Source organism: Trachinotus anak, unplaced genomic scaffold, assembly GCF_046630095.1.
Source record: "Trachinotus anak isolate AG129_WGS33_773 ecotype Australia unplaced genomic scaffold, CSIRO_AGI_Tana_v1 ptg000042l, whole genome shotgun sequence".
Classification (NCBI taxonomy): Eukaryota; Metazoa; Chordata; class Actinopteri; order Carangiformes; family Carangidae; genus Trachinotus; species Trachinotus anak.
This window is the reverse complement of record NW_027273893.1, coordinates 679930-705920: the sequence shown is the minus strand read 5'-3', so window position 1 is coordinate 705920 and position 25991 is coordinate 679930. Positions and strand designations below refer to the sequence as shown.

Below are 25991 nucleotides of genomic sequence, written 5' to 3'. Positions count from 1 at the left end.
AAAGACAATAGAGTCCAGAGCATTTCAACTGCAAACACCCATTTCAGAAACCTCACCAGCAGCACATGTAGCTGAGCAGGCAGTGAAGCTCCTGTAGTCCCAGCTGTACAGTTCATCCATCTGGATGTAAGAGGCTCCATGATCCTGGAGGCTTGAAGAAGTGCCCGGAACTTGGGTACATGGCCCCTGGTTGCAGGGCCTCTCCAGGTGGGGTCTCTCCTTGCCACACTCCTCCTTTGGAAGGTCCACCTCCGTCTTGGTGAATGAAAGCATCACCCGGCAGTTAACCTCACGGGTTTGCCTGCCAAGCCCACAGGTGGTGCTGCAGGGTGACCAGGGCCCAGGTACAAATCTGAGCCCAGTGGTAGGGAACAGAGTGTGTTAGAATTCAAACCAGTACATTTTTGTTCAACAGTTGTTTTGCATTTGGTAGCCAAACAATCAGTTGGTTAAATTATTTACAATTATCAAAGATAAGAGATGGAAAAATACACTGGTGACTGCACTATTGAGAGAGGAGAACCAGCCCGAGGATGGGATGACATGGGTCATGGAGAAGAGGTAGTTTATTTTTGGAAGGATGTTCACAAGTTCCATCTTTCCAAGCTGTCTTATTTCTTGCAGTATATGGGCTTTAAGTCAAGTTTGAATAAATCATTTAAATTTGAAGAGATGTGAATTTCAAAATATTTTATAGATTTTACTGTTTGAAAATTGGGCCCCCGAAAAGTTTCTTCTTAAAAACTGGGACAGAATACTGCCTGTCTCTGCCTGTGGTCACCACTCTGTGGTCTGGAGCAATGTCCCACCCACAGCACCATCTGATAGGCTATTACTGGTGACATGTAACCAATCAATGCTGAAGGCTACTGTGTACAGAGCAGGTCTAAAAAAAGTCTAGAGCAGCTCTGGGTATGGAGCGGAGCTGTGTGTCAAAAGTAAGACAGCAAACATCAATGGAGTTGAAATAAACAAGTCAATATCAAAATCCTCTACGCTGAAGTTAAAAAACACCTCACTCTTACAAACAACTTCATTTGTTGATCCAAGACACTAGCTGATCTGAATAGGATATAAACAACTGCTGAATTAATGAAAGTTGCTAAAAGGAGCAGAGACCTGTGAGACTGAGCAGAACTAATGCAAGTTGAAATGTACAGCAGGTAGAAACTTCAGCAACTGGAGATGAGACACTACACTGACATCAGCAAATGAAGGGTCATTCACTGCTGTTACTGAAGAGACATTTTACTTGAGTAGAAGTAAAATTACTGAGTAAAAATGGGCTCAGATAAAAGTGACTGACAAAGTATGTCAGTTCAAATGTACTCTGAGTAAACGTGTCACAGCATTACATTTTGAAAAGGGGAAGGAGTGGGGAAAAACATGTTATATGGTGATGATATTAATGATATGATAAAACTATTAAATTAAAGAGCATCTTGCCATGAGCACCAACACGAAGAAGGAATAAGCTGAACATTCACTAAATGTAGGAGTCAGTTTAACATACTTTATTGAGGAGAGAAAATAATTTTTCTCCATACTTTGAGGGATTTGATGACAGGTTATTTTTAATATATTGGCATCCCCAGTATATGAAACAATCCCCCGTGGTGATTACACGCTTGAATCGATCCTTCTAAGAAGACACTTATTTCTCTTGGTGTCAAATTATGGTTATGGCACTGTTCCACTGACATGTTTCTGTAGCAGAATAAAGATTTGTTGTAGTGGCTTTTGGCTTAAGAGGATCTTTCTGTTAGATCACTCGGTAATTATTGGCCAATCACCATAAGGGGACGCACTATAAAAGCAGGTGACTCTCGGGTGCTCTTTCGTTTCTGCTGAGAGCGGTTGCTTATGACTTTATAGATCTCCTGGCTGTTGCTTCCCGTGTTCTGAGCAGTGAACTTCCTGCTGATCGCCGCTGGTAATGACTGCTGTATCAGACTAGCGCCTGCAGATTCCCCTGTCTTCCTGCGGGTGAGAGCTCACGCGGCCCGATTGGAATTGGCCTGCTGTTGGCGTGCGCAGCCTTGTTGGAGCGATGGCTGCTGCCGCGGCGCACACAGCAGGGACGCTGCTGCTTTGCCTCTGGCTGTTGTTCGGCCTGTAATCGTTTAATGTGTCTGTGTTTATTTTAACTTGGGCCCGTTTTTTTAAGTGTGAATGGGAAGAAATGTGATCGTGCAGGATTGTATTTTGCGATGTTCTGATTTATTTGTAATTTTGTATCTACTTTTCCGTATGGTTGGTTATTTTTCTTATTGTTTGTATTATTTGTGATTTATTACTTGTTTCAGTAATACAGCTGCCATCCAAGCAGCCTTAATCAGGTATGGTTTACGTTGTGTGAGTGCAGTCACACAGCTGTTCATCCACAAATAGTCTTGTAGATTATTTTGTTATACATAGGATTTGTAAGATGATATTACTCTTCATTTTCATGTTAATTTATGTATCGTTATATATGTGCTGATTTATTAATTGAATTGATCATTTAGCACTAATTAGTTTCTTTTCTTTAGTCTATTTTCTATTAGTTTACTTTCCTTTTTTTTTCTTTGGTTACACCACTGGCAGGAGGCCATTTTGAGAGCTGCTGATAACCAGTGTCAAGGTTTCAGCATTTGGCCACTGCATGGTTTATATCTTATGTTGGAAGTTGTAATGTCCTAATTATGTTTTGTTTGTTTTAGGAGCTGGGTACCTGCGGTGGTGGTGGGGCTGGTGTCCTTCTTTGGTGGTGGAGCCCTCTTTTTGTGTGCAGTGTCTTGAGTCTCCCAGTGTTGACTCCACTTGTGTGGGTTTGTATGTACGTGTGCTTTCGGGTGACTTCTCCTGGGATCCCCCTTTTATGGGCCTACCCTACCACTAGTAAGCCCCCTAAGCTCCAGTTACTTTCAGTTACCCTGCTACTGAGTGAATTGTATTTTAATGATCATCCTTATGTTACTAAATTGTTAATAAATATTATTGATGGATGGAACCATGTCTCCGGCCTCCTGAGTAAAACGAATCTGTATGCCTTACATACATAAAATATCTGGTATCAATTGGGGGTTCACAATTCCTTGGGTGAAATTCCCAGGGTGGCGTTGTCGGATTACCATATTTGTAATGTATAAAACCTAGGGGTGTGTGTTTGTGTGTATTCTCCTCCCCCTCGTGCTCGCGCCGCCACATTTCATCATCATGATCACTCACATTGTAGTCTATTTTCACTCTGTCCTGGAGTCACAGGGGCAGCCGTCAAAGACACTTTACATGAGTGAAAATGAACAAGAAAGATGATACAGTAAAACATATGACACATAACACATGTGTTTGGCCTGTGGCAAAAGCATAGCTAAGAGCCAGTGGCAAAAAGCCTGTGTGTGTGTGTGTGTGTGTGTGTGTACTTGCTACATAGTAAGGACCAAAAAAAGTATTTTACTAACAGAGTGAGGACATTTTGGCCGGTCCTCACTTTTTGAGACACCTTCAAATCACATTTTGAGGGTTAAGACTTGGTTTTAGAGTTATGGTTAGAATTAGGTTTAGGTTAAGGTCAGGGTCAGGGTTAGGGTTAGACACTCAGTTGTGATGGTTAAGGTTAGGGTAAGGGGCTAGGGAATGCATTATGTCAATGAGTGTCCTCACAAAGATGGAAGTATAAGTATGAGTGTGTGTGTGTGTGTGTGTGTGTGTGTGTGTGTATGTTGGTTTTCATGGTATAGACAGACAATTGACCTGACTACACACCGACATTACACAGACATGAGGGTTATACAGGGACTATGCTGATGTCCGCATAATTGTGTATCTGTATTTGTTAGTGTCTAAATAACATATTTTCTCATTTTCTTTGAAAGTCCTTTTTTACCAGTTGACCTGATTTTCAGTGTGTCCCAGTGTATAGAACAGCGAAGCCCAGAGGTGGTGGCTGTATAGCAGTTTCATACACATTTTCAATACACACGGTGCAATTTCGGCGGGCTTCTTTGTGATTGGCTGGTTTACGAATTTGGGGCAGTACCTACAAAACCCTCGGTCCCAAGGTCCGCCCTCACCTCTGGGCTTTAACACTGACATGTGCTCTGTGGTGGAAGCTGCAACATGGCCGCCCTGGACGATTCAAAACCTACAGGTAAGCATATATAATTGTTAATATCAGGTTGTTTTTTCCCCATATGCTTAGTTTAATGAAAATAAAGTCAAGTTAACATAGTCTGGATATTTAAACTGGCCGTGTTAAACTAGTTTAGATTATGCCCAGCTGGTGTTTGTGTTACGTGATAGCTAGCATTGGGAGAGAAAACTAGCCGCGGCTGGCGGAGTTGAGACAGTCTGAGACAGCTAAATAGAATTACGTTTGTTTTTCAGAAAAGGCACATACTATGGGGTATAGTGGTATGCCTTTAGTATTCAGTGTTGAGCAGCAGTTGTCTGCACTGCAGAGCTACATTTTGAGGAGGCTACACACCCTCCTCGTTAAGCCTTCGTTAGGCGTGGGTCATTCAGCCACTGCTAGTGAGGAGGACCGCAGGTGGAGGAGAGCCGACAGGCAGGTCAGATTTGGCTGTCTGAATAGAACGAAATAAATAAGGAAGGAAGTGTATAATATTAGCACAGTTGTTGGTTTTCCTTGCTTGTGTTGAGCTAGATAGGCTAATTCAACCTGTGGCTCAGATCTCCTCGTTAAGTTAAGCCTCGGCACTACCCATGCCGACAGAGAGATCAGGTGGATGAGAGGAGGACGGATAAAGCAGCTTGTCAGCAGCTCAGGTTTGTCTTTTGTGAAAAATAGCCAGAGATTTTACTGTACGTAGCGGATATTTAACCACATTGTTTTTTCTCGAACGTAACTAACCCCCTCTCGCATGTTTGTGTGCACCGCTGTAGCCACGATGATTTTGGTAACCTAGTCATATCATATTAAATGCCCCATGGATATGAAGTTTTGGGATGGCGGTAATGAAACGATAAAGTCGCGCTGCACTACTCGTCGGTCTAGATCTCGTTGTATTGATGCACGACTGACTCAGTAATTATAAGTGTAAGATAGCCGTGTTTTCCTCAGAGGTTATTTGGCTCGCATTAATTAATTACAAAAGTAGGATAAATAAAAGGAATGGTATATGGTGCAGTGCAGAGTGTTAATGTTATTTCGGTTTAATTCTGAGTTTAATGGGAATCTTTAAACATCACTACCTGAGTGGAGGAGCAGGTATGAATTGTGGAGCATGGTTTCTATAGCAACCTGTTAGCTGGTGTCTGCAAACTAAAGTGTGTCAAGTCACTACGTGGCTGGTTGATTTTATTTTTTTTAGAATGAACAAATTGGAGTAGAGTTGACTGCACACATGGTTTTTTGAGTTGTGGGTCTGGCTGAGATTTCTGACTAGTTAGCTGTTTTCATTATTTGAATTATAACAAACCAATAAGAAACCCTCTGATATCAGAAGCACTGCAGTGAGAATGTTATAATTTTATTCTGTAAAATAGATCATCGAATCCAGTTTTAAAGGACACTGAACATAATGCTGTCATATCACACAAAGACAATCAGATAAAGCTGCTTAAATAGATGTTGGTATAAAATTATTATTGAAGTAAGTTAAAGTTAAATAAGGAAATGGCGAGTATAGGAGGTTCATTGTAGCTGGATTAGTTAGAGAAAATCTTATGTTGTAGGTGATTTTATACACAGTCAAAACAACTTGTATCATAAAGGCACTGAGAGATAGGATGAAATTCATTCACAATGTGGTTTAGTTCAGCTCAGCGAATGTCATCCTGATGCTGTTAATATGTAGTACATATGCAGACTCCTGCAATCATATTTCTGTGGATGAAAGCTGTTGCTACACTTTAGAGGAGGGAAACTTGCACAACAACATTATTTTAGTGTGTTAACTATTTGTAGTTGTAGTGGTTATTTACAGCAACTGGCTTCTGTCCAGATGATCCTAGAAAATTATCATTCTTGTTCTACAAATGAAATGAATAATCCTGACAGTCATTTTCTTTTATAATATAGGCTTTTGTTGGGTGTGCCAAGAAAACATGCAGAGGCGAAGACGCATTAATTCAAAGGAGGATGCAAACTTTTATGTTAGCACTGGAAGGGACAAAGTGGGACTTGACATCAAATACATCAGTGCCTTCAAAGGTTAGTGAAAGGAATCCTCTGACTGTTTGATCTTGTTTAAACTTTAAATGTGGCGTCTTACCTTTTTTACTTATCTGTTATGTGTGTATTTATTAGGTCGTGGCATCTTCACGTCTGTCCCATTTGAAAAGGAGACTTTTTACTGGAATATCGAGGTGAACTCATAAGCAAGCAAGAATGTGAGACGAGACAGAGACTTTACCATGACAGCATTAAGTTGTTCATGTTTGAGTTCCATTTTAATGGAAAACTCTGGTGGTGCGTATTATATTGTCACTGTCTAATCAGAATTAAATTGCATGTTGCTTTTAGTTTATTGCACATATGAATATTGTTGATAGAAAGCTTGTAAGTCAGACTAATTTATATTGCCTAACTATAAGTAATTTCTAATTGTTACTTGTGCCATTTGTAGTGTTGAGGCTGCAAAAGAGGATGGGTCCCTTGGAAGACTTGTAAATGATGACCATGTGAACCCTAATTCCAAGATGAAGTACTTGACAGTGCAAGGGAAGCCCCATCTGTGTTTGTTTGCAACATGAGACATAAGTCCAGGAGAGGAGATCACCTATAATTATGGTGACTCAGACTGGCCATGGAGATGCATTTTCTTTTGTAGAATATATATTTCTCATAAATACTGGTTTAATCAGTCAAACATTAATCACCATCACTGTCTACAGACTGTAGTCATTTGTTTGTCACTTGACAGGTCAGAGATCATGTTTTTTTCCCCTGACAATACCTCACAAAAGCACAGCCATGACACCTTTCTCATGGTGTTATACTGGGAACATCCTGTATTCAGAGTATTAATGATAATATCTTTTTTTTTTCTTTTTGCAGGATCTTAATGAGGAAATGCCTCAGAAAGGTACTAAGACCACTAGTTCCCCTTCCAGAACTGAAGATTTTAAAGATAGACTACTACAATTTATATCTCTAAGAGATAGCTTTTCATTCATATCTTTATCCAGTCAGGTTCAAAGCAAGCAGTAGTGTATTTTCCCCCTTTTCCTGTTTGCTTTATCTGCTACAGATGACTGAAAGCAGCCAGAGAGAGAAGGCTGCAGGGCCCCACTACACTGACATGGCTGCAGGGCCCCAGACTACCCAGACTGAGACAGTTCCTGGACCACTCAGCAGGGTTGGAGAGGTAAGTTAAACCAATCCCACCCATGGTTGAATGACACCCTCCGTTCACAGCGCTCCAAACTCAGAGCTGCTGAAAGAAAATGGCTCAAATCCAAACTAGCCGATGATCTCAAAAGCTACCAGACACTCTTATCCTCCTTCTCAACCAGCGTTTCTGCTGCAAAGACTGCTTTTTACAACGACAAAGTCAACAGTGTCACTGACAACCGGAAACTTTTCTCCACCTTCAAATCACTACTCAACCCTCCGCCTCCTCCTCCCCCTACCTGCCTTACCGCCAATACATTTGCATCATTCTTTACAGGCAAAGTGGCAGCAATCAGCAGCCAATTCTCAGTCCAGCCTGCTCTCCACCCAACTCCTAGCACTGTAACATGTAGCAGTCCTACCACATGTCTCTCTGTACCTCAGCTGGGTGGCACTGAATCAGCTACTGCACTTTCGCAACCAAGCTCAGTTGCTAGCACCTCTTTTTCTGGCTTTACACCCCTCTCTGAGAGTATGGTATCCAAACTGTTGACATGTAGCCGTCCTACTACATGCTCGTTGGACCCTATACCAACAAACCTCCTCCAAACCATTAGCCCAAGAAACCCTCTCTCAACCCTGCTGAGGTCGAGAATTATCGCCCTGTCTCGCTTCTTCCATTCCTATCCAAAACTATTGAACGGGCAGCGGCTAAACAACTCCCAGAATTCCTCCTACAGAACAATCTTCTTGATCCAAATCAATCTGGTTTCAAGAGCGGTCATTCAACTGAAACTGCCCTGTTGTCTGTGACGGAAGCTTTAAAAGAAGCAAGAGCAGCTGCAAAGTCCTCTGTCCTCATTCTACTTGACTTATCAGCTGCCTTTGACACAGTTAACCATCGCATCCTCCTCTCTACTCTCTCTAACATGGGCATCTCTGGCTTGGCTCTTTCCTGGTTTGAATCCTACCTGACAGGGCCTTCATTCAGCGTATCCTGGCTTGGACAGTCGTCCACCTCGCATCACCTCACCACAGGGGTCCCCCAGGGCTCAGTGCTGGGGCCCCTACTATTTGCTAGCTACACCACCTCCCTGGGTCTGATCATTCGCTCACATGGCTTTTCCTATCACTGCTACGCAGATGACACTCAGCTGTATCTGTCATTTCCTCCTGATGACCCCTTGATCTCTGCACGGGTCTCTGATTGCCTCTCAGACATCGCCACATGGATGAAGGCACATCACCTCCAGCTGAATCTTTCAAAAACTGAACTGCTGGTTCTCCCAGCTAAACCTACAATACACCATGACATCAACATCAAAACTGATTCCATATGGCTCGCCCCCACCAAGGTGGTGAGAAACTTAGGGGTTATGATTGATGACCAACTAACCTTTTCCAATCATGTCGCCTCAGTTGCCCGGTCATGCCGCTATGCACTTTACAACATCAGAAAAATCAGACCTTACCTAACTCAACATACTACTCAACTCCTGACACAAGCTGTGGTCATCTCAAAACTAGACTACTGTAATGCCCTCCTGACGGGTCTCCCAGCCCGCTCAGTGCAACCACTTCGGATGATCCAGAACGCGGCGGCGCGCCTGGTCTACAACCAACCCAAAAGGTCACATGTCACCCTGCTGCTCATCGAGCTCCACTGGCTACCTGTTGCAGCCCGCATTAAGTTCAAATCTCTAATGCTTGCCTACAAAGTTGTCTCTGGTACTGCACCTACCTACTTGAATGCCCTGGTACAGGCATATGCTTCCTCACGACCGCTGCGCTCCTCTAACGAACGACGCCTGGCTCTGCCACCCATTCGTTCAAGGCAATCCAAACTCTTCTCTCACGTTGTCCCCCGTTGGTGGAACGCACTACCACTTCCTACCAGAGCAGGGGCGTCCCTCTCTACCTTTAAAAGACTCCTGAAGACCCAGCTCTTCAGAGAGCACCTTCTCTCCTAGCACTACATGACAAATCTACAAATCTACACTTAAAGAATCATCACTAGCACTTATTGCTGCGCTAACACTTCTTATCGCACTTAACCTTGATTGTTCCCCTTTCTGTAAGTCGCTTTGGATAAAAGCGTCTGCTAAATGACTAAATGAAATGAAATGAAAATGAAACCAGTGTGCTGCTTAATGACAGTACTTGTGACAAAATTAGTGACATCCACCAACATGTTTCATTGTCAGTGTGTGTGACCTGAACGTGATGTGATTTTTATGGACAGTGGGATATAAGGACCTTTTGTATAAAATGCTTTTCACAGTTTAAGTCAGTTTCAGATATCAGTGTGTGTGTAGTTACCTGAGTGTGATATGATGTATAAGGACAGTGGGATCTAAGGACCTTTCTTATAAAGCGCTTTTTACAGTGTAAGTCAGTTTCAGATCTGAGCGTGTGTATTAAGCAGTGACCCACCCAAATATCTTAAGAGTTTAAAGGGCCCATCCTGCAGTTCAAGGTGATTCAGGTGAGGCATTGCTTGGGTCTTTAAGAATACTTGGAAAGTGTTTGTTTTACCCTAACCCTATATGTAAGTGTTTTGATATGAAAGTTTGGTCACTGGTTCACCTCAGGTTGTCACTTCTGCAGGCAGGTCTCTCGTCCTACATGCAGACTGTAACTTGGGCTGCAGCTAGCGTCAGTGGTTCTTGTTCTGTCACTAACTGATAACCAACACTTGTTAATCAAACATTATCTGGTAACTAACCAGATTAAACTGTACTACGCCTGACAGGCCTGACCCAGTCCTAAGCACAGTGGTCAGTTTTGTCTACTGGTTTCATTCAGAACAAGCAAATTGTTATGCTGTGGGGTTAGTCTGGTGTGCAGTCCATTAACTTTGAGAGTCGTGGAGGAGAATACCTGATACCTGATGTCCCTGGATATTTAAATGTTTAAGTGATACTTTTTTAATTGTCAAAATTCCTATTGTCAGTTAACAGTAGCTGTGCTTAATTATGAACAACACCAGTTCCATCTGATGGATGGGAACCCAGTCACTTGTGATAAATGTAATTCTATAAAAGATCTTCAAAATTAACTACAGCAAATCTAAGAACTATAAAAGTCAGTTACTCAAAGAGTTACTCAGCGAAAAGCTTAGACCTAACTTTAGGCAGAGTCTGAAGAAGCAACTGCTTTATTGTTATTGTCATGTCTAAATCTCCAGTATCCTGGAGCACAGTCTTCAAATAACTTAAAAATTTAGTTAGTTAAAAAAAATAAGACAAATAGTGATTAAACACTTCAGTAATTGTTACCATGTCTGCTCTTGTTGTATTTTAGATGAAAATGATCCAGGCTCCGCTCACCAGTAAAATGGATCCAGTCAACAATGAAAAGGTAAATTGTACATCATATTGATATTTGATTGAAATAAATTTGCTTTTTTAAAGAACTTTGTAGACTTTGTGACTGTGACACATCTTGGTGTTCAAATGGACACAAATAAATGTTCCAATAAAATTTCACCAACAGTGTCAAAATTATCGCCTTGTGTGCACAACAATATCCTCCTTGGACAAGTGCATTCACTGTGTGGGACCTGGATCCTCCTTCAAGTGGCTTGGCTATAAATGCAAAGGTGAGACATTTATTGATTTGTTACAATGTGCAGTAGTATACACTCACTCACTGGGTATACACTCAGTTTATAAGGAACTCCTAGCTAAGATTAAAGCAGTCTAATATAACATAACGAATGTATAAAGGAAAAAAGACCATTACACCTTTTGTAGCAGTGGCGCAGCCATCCTGCAGTAATATCACCAGTTACATCGCAGGGTTGGTTGGCTTGGATGATTTCAACAAATATAATGGTAGAAATTAAACAGAAAGACAAAGGCAGTTAAAGATAGACAGTGGGCACTATTTTAACAGTCCAAAGCACATGGTTGAAACACATGGCAGAAGTGTGTTTAGGGCATGTCCAAATCCACTTTTACTGTTTTAACGGTGGAAAAAATGGTTTCTGCACATGGTTCAAAAGTGTTGTACTTAATTCGTAGTACAGGCCTCTGGTCTGATAACTCCTGACTTCAGTTAGGTTCTGTTTATTAGTCATTAGTTGAGGGCTTCACACACTGTTTCCAGCTACACTGTGAATGTTTGAATGATGTTTTCAATATAAACAAGAACAACACTGTCATTTGTGTGTCATTGGTTAAACTTGTGTTTGTTTGTAATTGTAACTTGGATGAAGATCTGACCATATTTTAGGACAAATTTATAACAAAATGCAGGTTAATTCTGCTGGATAGGTGTATGTATTTTTTTTTCTATTTGAGTCTTTCAAATGTGAGGATTCACATTTGGAAACAATGTTCTTGTCTTTTCTGAGATGGATTGACATGTGCCACAGCCATTCTCCATCTGGCTTGTAGCCTACAGCTTTTATAGTTTTTAGTATCTTATTCTACCAAGTATCTTTAGTTTCAAGCAAAGAGGCTTTCTTTACTTGAAGCCCTGTGATACTGTTTCAGAAAGGAAGGTGTTGATTCAAACGAACAATCATTTTGAAACCTGTTGCATACGGTGCTTTGTTGTGTTATACTGACGGATGTATCTATTTTTTTGTCTACTCACATTTATGTCAATGAAGGTAGGCTAAATAATACAAACACCCACATCAAAGTTCAACAGCCACAAAACCTACAGTCCCTAAAATGATCATACAGTTGAATTAACAAGTTTTTGAAACCATTAAACAAAAACTGAACATTAGAACCTTTAGGAAGGAGGATTTATTGCATTGAATGTTGTATATGAGCACTTTGGTTTTATCTAGGTGTATTTAATAAATGGTCAACTGAGTGTGTGTGTGTGTGTTATATTCTAATGTATAATTAACCACTCTACAAAGTGACACCTATGAAAAATTATCCTTGCTACACACCAAAGGCCATTATACTAAATATTTGTTACAATGAGGTGTCATGATGAAGCTGACCACTGCGACATTGTTGGGCATGAGAGATTGTTTGTAGTTTATCTCATATCATTCAGGTTAATGTTTCATATTTGCCTCAGTGGTACTGCTTAGATCTTTGATTTGAATGTGCAAACAATCAATTCAAAGGTGAATTCAAGACAACCTTAAACATAACATTCAGTTATGTAGCTTTTAAATTGTGAAATGTCCTAGCTGTTTTTGTGTATTCCAAATCACTGCTATGACAGAACAACTGAAATGGACCCACAAAGTTGAGATTAATATACTGAAAATGTGTTACAGTTTGTTCCGGTGTCTGGCATAAATCCTGCCTCAGAAAAATTACAAATGATGACTTCCACCACCCATCTCAGGTGAGTATCCACTTAGGCCTGGGCCACAGCTGTTTACCTCACCTATCTGTGTCAGTTGTGGAATCTCTTGGTTGGTTAATTCAGGAACCATGGTAACAATTTAGAGCAGCCACACGCTCACTGCGTGAGGCACATTTGTGAGATGCTGCTTGAGCTTATTTTTTGCAAGAGATGTGCAGTTCCAAGCAAAAATAGACAGAGAAAAATAAATAATAAATAAATGTATTATTGACATCTTACCAGCAACATTACTTAAAAATGTTTGCACTAAGAAGCTTAGCGTACAGGTGAGGTAAGCAGTGGCCCCAGCGGTAAGGCTTCTTACATTTTTAACCTGTCTATAAAATGTAGATCACTGGCTAAAATTTGTTTTCTCATCATTACAGGAAAAACAGTTTTCTCAATGTTCTGGAGGTGAACTGCTGCCAGATCAGGATAGCACACCACATTCAGAAAAAGAAGAAATATCAGATGATGATCAGAACATATCCGATGAGGAATACATACCAGACTCTGAGTCACATGATGATGATGATTCAGATACAAGCATACCCTTTGTGCCTCGTCAGTCAAAAGCTGGACAGATTCAAGTAAAACTAGTAACACCCAATGCTGGAACATCTTGTGGATCTGACACAAGCATCCCAGTTGTGCCCAGCACATCAAAAGTTTGGTCACCTCTTGACAGTCACATGGTGGCCAATACCGCTGAAACATCAGACTCAAGAAATTCTATCAAAAACTCATCAAAGGAACAGCCAAAGGATGAAGCACAGGTTCACAACCCAGAATCAACACACTTGATAATGAGTAATAAAAATTATTGTTACATTTGTGGTAAGCCACAAATTTTCGCGTCACTTAAAAAAAACACACATTACACATGCTGAAATTGTACATGTTTTTTTCCCTTCCTGAGCACTCAAAAGAGCGTAAAATATTATTAGAGAAAATGAGGAATAAGGGAAACTTTAGACATAACACTGCAGTTTTGCTCAAGAGTCTGCATCCTGTCATCAGATCTCAAGTGGAGTGTGGAAGCTCCTTCGTGCCATGAAACAGGATGAGGTTGCTTCAGCTATGCAAAATGACTTGTCTATTATTCAGTTTGCCCAGTCACTGTACAACAGACACGGACAAGACCCCACAAAGTATGAATACATTAGACAGAAGCTCCGTGAATTGGGGCGTTTGTTGTTATGCCTGCGCACAAAGTTCTCAGTACATAACCTGGAGGAGGCGGTTAAACCCTCTAACTTTCAGAGAGTTGTGCAAGCTGTAAAGACAGTTTCAGGTTTTGATGAAGACAAACATTCATACGGAACACCAAGCCTTGCACTTGAATTGGGACATACACTACACAAAATCTGTGACATTATCCATTCTAGGGCACTTATGACAGAAGATGAGGAACTGATCAAGTCCACTGACATATTCAAGAAGCTGTACACTTTCAAGTGGTCTGAGTTGGTGTCTCACAGTGCCTTGAACACACTGACTGATCCAAAGTACAACAAGCCATCAACATTACCCTTCACTGAAGATGTTCAGATTCTTCACCGATACCTTGAGAAATCTGCAGAAAATGCCTTTTGCAACTTGAAGGGGGAGGCCACTGCTCAGAATTATGCAGAACTTGCAAAAGTAACACTCGCACAAATCATTGTGTTCAATCGAAGACGTGCTGGGGAGGTTTCAAAAACACGCCTCAAAAGTTTTCAAGAAAGAGACAACAAAGCTCCATGAAGATGTCGCCATGGGGTTGTCAAAGATTGAACAGAGACTCTGCAACTATTTCAGCCGAATAGAAATCATGGGAAAAAGGGGCCGAAAGGTTGCTGTTCTGCTAACACCAAGAATGGTGGATGCACTCTCACTACTGACAAGTAAAAGGACTGAATGCGGTGTTTGTGCCACAAATGTCTTCCTTTTTGCAAGACCAAAAGCAATGAGCCATTACAGAGGACAGGACTGTTTGCGAGTTCATGCAAACCAGTGTGGGGCAAAGCACCCTGAGCACCTCAGGTCGACACTTCTTAGGAAACATGTTGCCACACTCTCATAAGTCCTAAATTTAAAAAACAATTAACTTGACCAGGTTGCAGATTTCCTGGGTCACGACATCCATGTTCATCGCGATTTCTACAGATTACCAGTTCCCACAACACAGCTGGCCAAGATTTCCAAACTGCTTTTGTCAATGGAGAAAGGACATCTTTCCAACATGCAGGGAAAATCACTGGATGACATTGAAATTGAAGGTTTGTACATTAGCACTGACAGATATTTTCTGAGTGTTTCTTTTTCTGAATGTTAAGTCAGGTGCATCTAGACACTTCAGACTACCCTTTTCCAAGCAAATATGACTTTTCAGGTCCAAATATAAGACAAGGTCTTCAGTTCAGAAATACAGAAGCAATAATTCAAAACATAATGGTTTATCAACCCCCAGTCATATTGTGATACTATTATCACATTGTGTAATTATTTTACACAATTTTGTCAAAATTAATTTTAAAATACAGAGCCTATGAATTCCTCATAATTATGTTTGTAATCTGTGTGCACAAGTTATTAAATCTATCTTGTGCACTTAACAAATTGACTTCTTCACAAAGATTTATATCCCTTATTTTAGCTTAAAAGTTTGAGTTTAAGAATTCAATGAAAAGTCATAAGTGTAGATAAACACAGTGTGCTCAGTTTTTTTGTTTGTGTTTTTTGTGTCATCCTCAGTCTCTGAGATCTTTGTTGTGAGGCCTGGTTCACATCACCTCATGTTTCTCTTTATAATCTTTATATGTATTTTTATGTCTTTATACAGTGTCTCTAACACACAACCTCCAGTCTGGTTTCACTGACTGACTCCAGAGGTCTCTATGAAGCAGGATTTATGGTTATCAGGGTAACCTCAGGTTTAACTCAGGTTTAACTTAAGTTCAGAGGATCAACAGCCAAACTACTGGCCAATCAGATACCTGGAAAACCTTAGTCATCATTTCTACAGGATCCTGACATGGACAAGAGTTCAGAATAAAGTCTAATAATAAAGACCAGTAGATGTTTGTATAGATCAGTGGATGTTCTGCTGTTGGAATCTTTCCATGTGTCCACAGAGCTTCTAACAGAGGAGAGTTTATCACAAAATAACTCCATCAGAACTATTATAGCTTCATCTGAACTGAACACAGATTCTTTAATCCACAGGATCCTGACAGTGATGAAGCTGTGACTCTCCACTTCACCATTGCAGCTCAGAATAACATGAGGAGACTGTGAGCAGAACTGGAAATAAAAACTAAACCTCTGATGTCTTTGATCAGATCAATGATCCACACACTGATACACACTGAATATTTCATCATTAAAAAAGAACATTTCAGTCTCACTGACCTCATCACATATCAACTATGCGCTTGCTCTTTGTGGGAACTGTTGGGTTTATTCTGTAACAAAGTAAGGTCTTGACCTTACCCTGTAAAGTGCCTTGAGATAATGTATATTATGATTTGGCGCTATACAAATAAAATTGAATTGAATTGAATTGAATCAACTACGTCAGTAACAAACTTCACAATAATTCAGGCTCCTCAGTCTGACTTAAACAATTGGAAATTATGTCTAATGTGTCTTTTTTATTCTGGTCATGTGATCATATGGTACAGATCTCACCTGGTTGAATGTCACATTTGGATGTTGCTGTAAACGAAGTTACCCGTAGGTCTCACAGTTTCTTCTCATATCATATTAATACTTCATTCATGGTTCTGGTGATGTTGCTTATAATTAAAAACTCCACCTCTTTCACATGAACTAGCTTGTACCTGGACAGGTAAACCCAGAGTTAACAGAACTGGTTGATAACCAGCTTCGTAGTGCAGGTTATCAGGAGGGTAGGTGTTAGGTTAAGTCAAGACGATATCCTGAGGATGTTGAACTTGCTTCGTAGTACAGGCCTCTGGTCTGATTACTTCTGAGTCCGGTTAGGTTGTATTTATGTCATTAGTCGAGGGCTTCACACACTGTTTCCAGCTACACTGTGAATGTTTGAATTATGTTTTCAATATGAACGAGAACAACACTGTCATTTGTGTGTCATTGGTTAAAATTGTGTTTGTTTGTAATTGTAACTTGGATGAAGATCTGACCATATTTTAGAACAGAGGCTTAACTTTTTCTTGCCAATGGCTATATTGAGTTGTTGTTTCCAATATTAACCAATATTAATATTTGGTTAATATTTTTTGGGTATGTCTTTTTTATTGTCAGCTATTTATGTGCCTTTTATAATACCATTTCCCAGACGAAATTGTGTTAAGTGATGCTGAGGCCAAAGACAGTGAAAGTGAATCCGATGATGGTGGCACAGTGTCCGTTGAGTGTGGTACTAATGAGCCTGTGGATGCCGATTCAACAGTCACAGAGCAGGTCCATGACACTGGAGATATTGGTAAGTTAGCCCACTTTATAATTGTTTGTGTTCATTCATTCCACCCCATATAAAATGACAAAAAAACATCTGTTGAACTATGTTTTGCAGGAGCAGCGTCATCAGTGACATCCACAGTACATGAGACTGTCCCTCTCTCTGTCCCTGAAGGTAAGCCAAGTTTGATTGTAAAGCAAATGACACATAAAGGCATGCAACACATCTGTAAGAAAAAAAAGATTGAAAAATTAAACTGTCAAATAAGTCAAAGCATCATCCAGTCAGTGTGAGATCACATGAAGAAACCAAAGACATTGAGGAAGCCTAAATCCAGAGAGCAACTGTGGCAAGTTCTTCAACCTAACCTGCAAAACTGTGTGCAGGTGTACCAAGAGGAGGTGGTGATGTTGGTGGTGGTGTCAAAGGCATAGGGATCAATCGTCAGATTTAGGTTTTTTTCTCTGTACTGCATCTTGTACATTGCTAATTGATAGATTAAAAAGTATTGATGCACTGTTTTTAAAGCATCTGAACTGTAATTTCAGTGCCTAAAACTTTTGCACAGTGTTTTATATGCAGTAATTCCATTCCGTATGCTCGGAACACACTGCCGGCCACGTGTGCGTGTCTACTGCATCATTGCAACTGTCAGATTTGTCTTTCTACATAAGAGTTTGCCTTGATTTGTGTTTACCCTTGTTCAGAGCAAGGCACACACAACCACAGAGAGAGGGAGTGCTTACCTGTGAAATTATGCCCTTTACCTGCTAAAATGACAATACAGTTTTAAACTACATTTCATACATACTGTGTCATGTCTGTGTCAAATTTAGATTCAGTGTAGACATAGAAGCTACATTGAGAGGTGGCAATTTTATGTGATGTTGTTGGTATGATGTCAGTATGACTATCAACACGTTTTTCCAGTCTGTTTTTGCTGGAACTGCATTGCACATGTGAAAAATAAGTGAGATGGCTAGATCACGTGACACAGCCATGTCTTATCCAAGCATTGTGTCCACTATAACCTGTTAACATGGGTGATGAAGGACAACCAAAATGTTCCTAAGCCACCATGCAGGCAGTGTGGTTCAGGCCAAGGGCATTAGTTGAACTTGGGTTTTGATAGCTCCAACTGCCTAACACATTTTGCTTTCTAACATATTTTTTTGTTCTTTGCATATCTTCCAGGACAAGCTGCTGTTCAAGAGTCCAGAAGAGTACAGAAGAAAGGGTGGTCCAAGGCTGAGGTTGCTGCAGTAATGCGGCATTTCAGAGATCACATATGTAAAGGAAAATTGGCAACCAAAAATGAATGTAGTCATTGCAAACTGGTAGAAGGCCCCATGTTAGCACAAAGAACTGTGCAAAATATAAGGGACTTTGTTAGAAACCGAGGAGTAGCAAAGAGGCAGTCACAGGAACAAAAACTGTAAATCTACAGTTGAGTTCATTTTGTTGCAGTTATGCTTGAGCCTTTTATAAGCATGGCTAAAATGTGCTTTGTAAGTTACAGTTCACTGAGGTTTGCAAAAAACAAACCATAGGCAACAATGTTTTTTTTGGTTTTTTTTTGTTTGTTTGTTTTGTTATTTTGTTTTATTTTTTTATTGTTTTTATTTTATTTTGTCTACATAGTGGTTATGTAGGACATTATACTTATTTTTATGCTTTTCTTTTTACACACACACACACACACACTTGTATTTAACAACATATTATTTATACGTATAATTTTTTGGGGATTAGTATTACTGCACATAATAGTATTATGTGCAGTATTTAAAGCTTAAATGCACATTGATGATAATAAAATACCTGTTCCATTAATGCTGTAATCTGTCAGGTTTGTGTATTTATGTTAATGAGGAGTGATTTAAAAAGTGACAACATTGTCCCTTTAAAGACCCAACAGTGTTTGTTTTGACCTTGTAAGTCACACATCTGTCAAAAAGAGACATGTCTGCTTAAACCACAATCCTATTAGGGTGGTGTGTATGAAGTTGTGTAGCTTGTATCTGAACTCTGAAGTGAGCTAAATTTTTATCAGATTTTTTGCAGTGTTTTAATCTAACTCTCAAGGCTCTAGGACCTCAGGAAAGGGTAGTCCATCTAAACACCACCGGGCGTGTTTCGAGAAAATGTCCCTCTAATACATAAAAACCTGTCTGTCTGTCTGTCTGTCTGTCTGTCAGAGTCCAGGTTTCACACCTTAGAGTTAATCACTGTCCTTTTTGGTGTTACTTTGCCTATATCAGTAATAACCAAATTCTTCTTTTTATCATTTTGTCTCTGTTTCCTATGAATTTGATAGTTTGATGGTGGGGAGAGTAAGAAAGTGTCAATTTCTCTTCCATAACTTCGCATGTCCTCACCATGAACTGCTTTTAATGGCTTCTGGCTGATGCCAGGCCGGGTATGCAGTGTCAGGGTTGCAGCAGTGTAAAGGAGATATTGTAGGAGAAGCTGCAGCTGAAGCAGTGAGAGAGAACAGGTGAGGCTGTGTCACACCTGTTGAACTCATTGGCTTTGACCACGTCACCTGATGGTACCTGGCTGTTCTTCTCTTTATAGCCAGTGATGGTCCTCATCCTCTTCCACACCTCTCCAGTGTTTACATCCTGCAGTTTCCTCTCTTCTTTCCTTTTGTGGTCTTACTTCACCTGCTTTAATTTCCTCTTCTGCTCCTGGTGCTCATGCTTGTTGTTTGGAGAGCAGCATGCAGTTCTTGTTGGCATTACAGTGTCTTTGCTGTTATCATTTTCCTGTGACTCCAACAGTACATTCCAATCTGTGCAATCAAAACAGTCCCTTAGAGACTTGCTGGCCTCTGGGGTCCAGTTCCTGAATGAGCAGGCAGTTGCAGCCTGCCTCAGCACACAGGGTGTGTAGGAAGGCTGAAGAAAAACCAGATTATGATCTGATCTGCCAAGTGGTGGAAGAGCTGAAGCAGTGTAAATCTCTTTAAAATTTGCATACAATAAATCACATGTCCTGTACTTCAGGATCCCCTCTACAGCCCCTGGACATTAAAGCCACTAAGGTGGAGCAGGCTGACAGCTTCAAACTCCAGGGCCTTCACATCACTAACAGTTTGAGCTGGTCAGTCAACTCCTCAGCCAGTTTTAAGGAAACACAGCAGTGCTTTATTTCCTCAGGTCGCTGAAGAAGGCAGACCTTAGCTGTCAGCCCCTCACTCAACAGGGTAGTGTTGTCTAAAATCAAACACTGCTGCTGCTATTGTCAAGAGTTTGAAAATTCTTTGGTGGTCCCTCTCCTTCCACTATGTAGCCAAGATGGAAACTGTTCAGGGTGAGAAGTGTCGATTGTTTTACACTCAACTTTTTGGCCATTTAGAGTCCACCTTGCGGGTACTTATAATGCACTGCACGTTACCATAATTGTCAGTGTAAACGCACTTATGCACTTAAGGGCTTTGTGTTTTTTTGCTTGCATCACACTTCATTACACTTCTACTCCCCCCGTGAGTTCACCTCATTCATCCTGGTCGGTGTTTACATCCCACCACAGGCCAACGTGCAGGAGGCACAGCGGGCGCTCGCAGACCAGATACTGTGTGTGGAGCAGACCAACCCGGACTCCGTAGTTATTGTCCTTGGTGACTTTAACAAAGGGAACCTCAGTCATGAACTGCCCAAATACAGATAGTTTGTTAATTGCCCGACCAGAGAGGGGAACACTCTGGACCACTGTTACCCCACAATCAGTGGTGCTTATCACGCCGTCCCCCGGGCTGCACTGGGCCACTCTGACCATGTCATGGTCCACCTGATTCCCACATACAGGCAGAAACTAAAACTGTGTAAACCTGTTGCGAAGACATCAAAGCAGTGGAGCAGTGAAGCCATAGAGGATCTGCGGGCATGTTTGGACTGCACTGACTGGGAGGTGTTCAGGACTGCTTCCAACAGTCTGGATGAGTTCACAGAGGCTGTGACGTCATACATCAGCTTCTGTGAGGACTGCTGTATCCCATCACGCACCAGGGTGAGTTATAACAATGACAAACCCTGGTTCACAGCTAAGCTCAGTCAGCTCAGGAGGCAAAAGGAGGAAGCTTTCAGGAGTGGGGACAGGGACAAGTTTAAAGAGTCCAAGTACAGGTTTAGCAAAGCGGTGAGAGAAGCTAAACGACTGTACTCTGAGAAACTTCAGCTCCAGTTCTCAGCCAATGACTCTGCTTCTGTCTGGAAAGGGCTCAGACAGATCACTAACTACAAACCTAAACCCCCCCACTCCATTAATGACTTCCGTCTGGCCAACGATCTGAATGAGTTCTACTGCCGCTTTGAAAGACAGTGGGACAAGCCTGACACTAACCTCCACATCAGAGCCACATCAGAACCCCCTCCTCCCCTACCAAAGGAACGTCTCTCTCTATCCTGGAGAGAGATGTCAGCAGGCTTTTTAAGAAGCAGAACCCCCGCAAAGCAGCCGGTCCTGACTCTGTCTCTCCATCATCCCTGAAGCACTGTGCTGATCAGCTGTCTCCAGTGTTCACAGACATCTTCAACACCTCACTGGAGACCTGCCACGTGCCAGCCTGCTTCAAATCCTCCACCATCATCCCTGTCCCCAAAAAACCAAGGCCCACAGGACTAAATGACTATAGACCCATTGCCCTGACCTCTGTGGTCATGAAATCATTTGAGCGCCTTGTCCTGTCCCACCTCAAATCCATCACTGACCCACTCCTGGACCCCCTGCAGTTCGCCTACAGAGCCAACAGGTCTGTAGACGACGCCGTCAACATGGCTCTCCACTTCATCCTCCAGCACCTGGACTCCTCAGGGACCTATGCCAGGATCCTGTTTGTGGACTTCAGCTCTGCCTTCAACACCATCATCCCGGCTCTGCTGCAGGACAAGCTCTCCCAGCTGAGCGTGCCTGACTCCACCTGCAGGTGGATCACCGACTTCCTGTCTGACAGGAGGCAGCACGTGAAGCTAGGAAAGCATGTGTCTGACTCCCAGACCATCAGCACTGGATCCCCGCAAGGCTGCATTCTTTCTCCTCTGCTCTTCTCCCTGTACACCAACACCTGCACCTCCAGCCATCAGTCTGTCAAGCTCCTGAAGTTTGCAGACGACACCACTCTCATTGGACTCATCTCTGATGGCGATGAGTCTGCCTACAGGTGGGAGACTGAGCGTCTGGTGACCTGGTGCAGGCAGAACAACCTAGAGCTAAACGCTCTGAAGACAGTGGAAATGATAGTGGACTTCAGGAAGAGCCCAGCCCCACCCACCCCCATCTCCCTGTGTGACTCCCCCGTGGCTACCGTGGAGCATTTTCGCTTCTTGGGAACCACCATCACACAGGATCTCAAATGGGAGCTAAACATCAGCTCCCTCATCAAAAAAGCTCAGCAGAGGATGTATTTCCTGAGGCAGTTGAAGAAGTTCAACCTGCCAAGGACTATGATGGTGAACTTCTACACCTCTATCATTGAGTCCATCCTCACCTCCTCCATCACCATCTGGTACGCTGCTGCCACGGAGAGGGACAATAACAGACTGCAGCGTATCATCCACTCTGCTGAGAAGGTGATTGGCTGCAATCTTCCGTCCCTCCAGGACCTGTACGCCTCAAGGACTCTGAGGCGTGCAGGGAAGATTGTAGCTGACTCCTCCCACCCTGGACACAAACTCTTTGAGTCACTCCCCTCTGGCAGGAGGCTGCGGTCCTTCAGGACCAAAACCTCTCGCCACAAAAATAGCTTCTTCCCATCTGCTATTAGCCTCATCAACAAGGCTAGAGAGCCCCACTGTTGCTGATCAATTGCACCAATCACCAGAAAAAATTCCTTGTATGTGAAAACATACTTGGCAATAAAACTGATTCTGATTCTGATTCTGATTCTGATTCTGATTATTCCACACACTGCATTCATTACTGACTAAGCAGAATAACAATGATAATAACAATAATAATATATTTCATCTTGATTTGACAATAAAAATTATTTAAGAAACTGGATAATAATTGCATGTCTTTTTTAAAGTGTAGTTTAGGTAAATATTATTTTAACTTCAGTTGAATTGATTCTCAAACATACAGTGTATTACACTGTAAAGTTGTGAAATCAAAAGAGCAAGCTCACCAGTAGAGCTGATAACCCAGGGCTTAAGGTGCTGAATGAATCACATCCCTCTGGGTTCAGAACCAGAGGGTATATTTTCACAATGTCTCTCATTCTTCAACAAGCCAACAAGAGTCTAGAGCCATGCTAGTGGACCCAGGATGCTATAGGTATAGCCAAACCAAGTTTTATCCCAGTCCATCCTTTAGATGTTGAGATAACTGGAAACTTATTCAGCTGGTGGCAAAAACAAAAAAACAAAAAAAAAAAGGGAAATTGCAAAATTTCATGGCAGTCCTATAGGTGGTAAAACATTTCACTCAAACCAATGTTATCAAGTTAAAATCACGTGTGCACTGGCAGCTAAATTTGTTTGTTTTAAGCAAGAGAAAGCTTTTACCTCAAATGTTTTCACTTGAACTAGGTAGGGCATTTTTGCAGTGTAGACTTTTAGAAAATGAATCTTGGTTGTATATGCATAGAAACAAATAAAAATTCTCACTTTTATTAACCAATATTTTTCTCAAAAGAAATGTAGCACAAAAAAAATGGCAATAACTTAAATTTTGAGGGAGCACTGCACTGTGTATGTGTTTAAATGTATGTGCATGTACTCACGTGGGGTCCTCTGTAGCAGTATGGTGTTCCTCCAGTTTATGGGCTTGTTTTAACCAGGGCACCTTGGCCTCCACTGGCAGGGATTCTGACAGTGAGACAGAAAATGAGTTTCGCCCCACTCATTGCAGGGGTCAGAATTCAGTATTGCCAATTCAGGCCTTGACCCCACCAGCAATTAGGACATGGATACAAGCATCTTAAAGTAAGAAATAGGTCTGAACTGGACCAAAACTTTTAATCTGATTACACATGGCATTTTGTTAAGTGGTCACAGTACAAGTGGGATAATACTCTTCACATCTGTATGTTCCATGAATCATGATTACATGATGATGATAATGATGATGATGATGATGATTACAGCCAATGTGTTTCTTTTCACTTCATTAGAAGTTGGCAGCATGTGTTTCTGAACTTTATATAATAGCTCCCCTTTATGCGTGTGTTCCTTGACTTTTTTATCTTTCTCAAATGTAATATATTGGTCCTTTTATGAGTGATTATCAAAGTAATGAGACGGGCCGGGACTAGCCGATTGGCACACTAACTTCAATAGAAGAAAAGACACACTGATAAGAATGCATTTGTATGGTGAAATAGTAAGGTCAAAATATATGAGATTACTTTCTCCGGATTGAGTGTACATTTATGCCTTATGTGCATGTACTGTATAAGCCCTCTGGTCTAATAAATAAATTCCTACTCAATAGGAGAATGTTACAATAGAATATCACAAAAATAAACTTAATAAATATGTCAGCTTTAAACATCCATTATGGTCTCAGCTTCCTTAAAATACACACACAGCTCTCCATCAATTGTCAGTGTCCTACCTCTGGGCTTGTGGCAGGCAACGGGGACCAGACAATCTTCTTTAACATGAGGTTTGACTGATGCTTCACAGCCTCCAATGTGCTGCCCACGATGATCGATGCATAGAACCACACGGTAACGCAGGCCACGCCCACATGTCACTGTGCACTGCAATGAGATGGAAACACACATAGTTCACATATTGTCCACTTTACAAGTGTGATCAATTAGGGTTGCAACTAAATTATTTTCATTGTTGATGAATCAGTGGTTCCCAAACTTTTCATCATGTGACCAGGAGTTAAAGTGTTGCGGGAACCTTTCTATTTAGTTGTAAGTCCACCATTTGAAACTAGTTCAACAAGAAAGGCTGTAAAGGCAAAAAGTCTGTATCAGAAATATGCATTTTCTGCTTTCCTCTCCCGTTAATCATATTGTGGCTGTTTGGGGGTCCCAACCCCCAGGGTGTGAACCACTAGGTTAAACTGCTTATTATTTTTTTCAGTTAAATGATTTAATGATGTTGAGTCTACAAAATGCCAAAAAATAGTGAAAGTAATTATCACAGTTTCCCTTAAATTAGAATATTATAAAACAGAGAAGAGCAGCAAATCCTCACATCTGAGAATCTGAAACCAGATGGCATTCCTGTTTGATAACTGACTGGTAAATGACTAATACATTCTCAAATCTGTCTGTCAGGTAAATTATTAATTGACTCAGAGTTTTTCTCAATAGATGATACAGGTGCTGGGTAGACTGAGCCCCCCCCCCCCCTTACTTACCTGAGACCATTCCATTGCCACCCACTGGGGGCAGGCGAAGGCGTTGCAAATCTGTCGTGTGACAGGTCGAGGGGAGTGGGTGCACTTCCACTCTTCCACCTGGGAGAACTGTCCCTGGGTGTCATCCTCCACACACAGCACGCTGCGATCCTGCCAGCCACCACCACAGGACACTGAGCACTGGGTCCAGGGGCCCTGCTCCCAGCTGCACACACAGAGCAGGGACAAATCTCACTTAATATTTTCTCAGGTCATTGAATGATGCACATAACATTGTTTGATTACAGTAGGTACAGGGTCCATCTGCAGAAATCATGTGGTGCAGTCATGTCAACATGGAGCAGGCTCAGAGGAAAGTTTCCAACATCTGGTGGATCCATAACATGAAGAACTGAGGCTGTTTGAGAGGAGAGATATGAAACAAAAACACTGCATGAACGGAAAGGGTCAGGTGTGTGTTTGAGGTGTGGTCAAGGGGTAGTAAGTTAAAAATACTCTTTGCAGGTTCAGAAACTCAGCCAACTGCCTGAGATTCTCAAATTAAAGAGACATATGACAAGGATCGCAGGTTCTGAGGTTTTATTGTCCATCCACAACCATAGTTTCTGCAGAACAAACCATACATAATCAGAATTAATAATA

General features: G+C 41.5%; 2 protein-coding genes and 1 long non-coding RNA gene across 15 annotated transcripts in view; 2 read left to right on the top strand and 1 right to left on the bottom strand.

The window, feature by feature from the left end:
* Positions 1-25991, bottom strand: part of adamtsl3 (ADAMTS-like 3) — a 228076-nt gene that overhangs the window by 44067 nt on the left and 158018 nt on the right. For 6 of the 7 annotated variants that reach the window (XM_071472982.1, XM_071472974.1, XM_071472976.1 and 3 more), the window contains 4 exons: positions 25350-25554; positions 24585-24732; positions 23752-23836; positions 57-352 (listed from right to left, as the gene is read on the bottom strand). In XM_071472982.1, coding sequence (XP_071329083.1) covers positions 57-352; positions 23752-23836; positions 24585-24732; positions 25350-25554 — 734 coding nt within the window. Of the gene's footprint in view, positions 1-56; positions 353-23747; positions 23837-24584; positions 24733-25349; positions 25555-25991 lie in introns of those variants that run through there. The other variant, XM_071472984.1, reaches the window with a different exon arrangement.
* LOC139615136 (uncharacterized) lies at positions 291-14536 on the top strand. Of its 7 annotated transcripts, none has more exons than XM_071472988.1 (10): positions 291-2339; positions 2703-4132; positions 6026-6157; positions 6254-6312; positions 7004-7031; positions 7197-7313; positions 10583-10639; positions 10775-10880; positions 12531-12601; positions 12988-14536. In XM_071472988.1, exons 2-10 carry the CDS (start codon positions 4076-4078, stop codon positions 13489-13491), a joined length of 1131 nt encoding a protein of 376 aa, XP_071329089.1. In that variant the 5' UTR covers positions 291-2339; positions 2703-4075; the 3' UTR covers positions 13492-14536. The 7 variants fall into 7 exon arrangements, with proteins under 7 accessions (XP_071329089.1, XP_071329093.1, XP_071329094.1 ...); XM_071472992.1 differs by adding an exon at positions 6573-6736 and having other exon boundaries at positions 291-4132; positions 6254-6415; XM_071472993.1 differs by adding an exon at positions 6573-6668 and having other exon boundaries at positions 292-4132; positions 7005-7031.
* Positions 15686-18457, top strand: LOC139615139 (uncharacterized). Its single transcript, XR_011687236.1, has 4 exons — positions 15686-15912; positions 16743-17051; positions 17142-17201; positions 18222-18457. It is a non-coding gene; the product is annotated as an uncharacterized lncRNA (long non-coding RNA).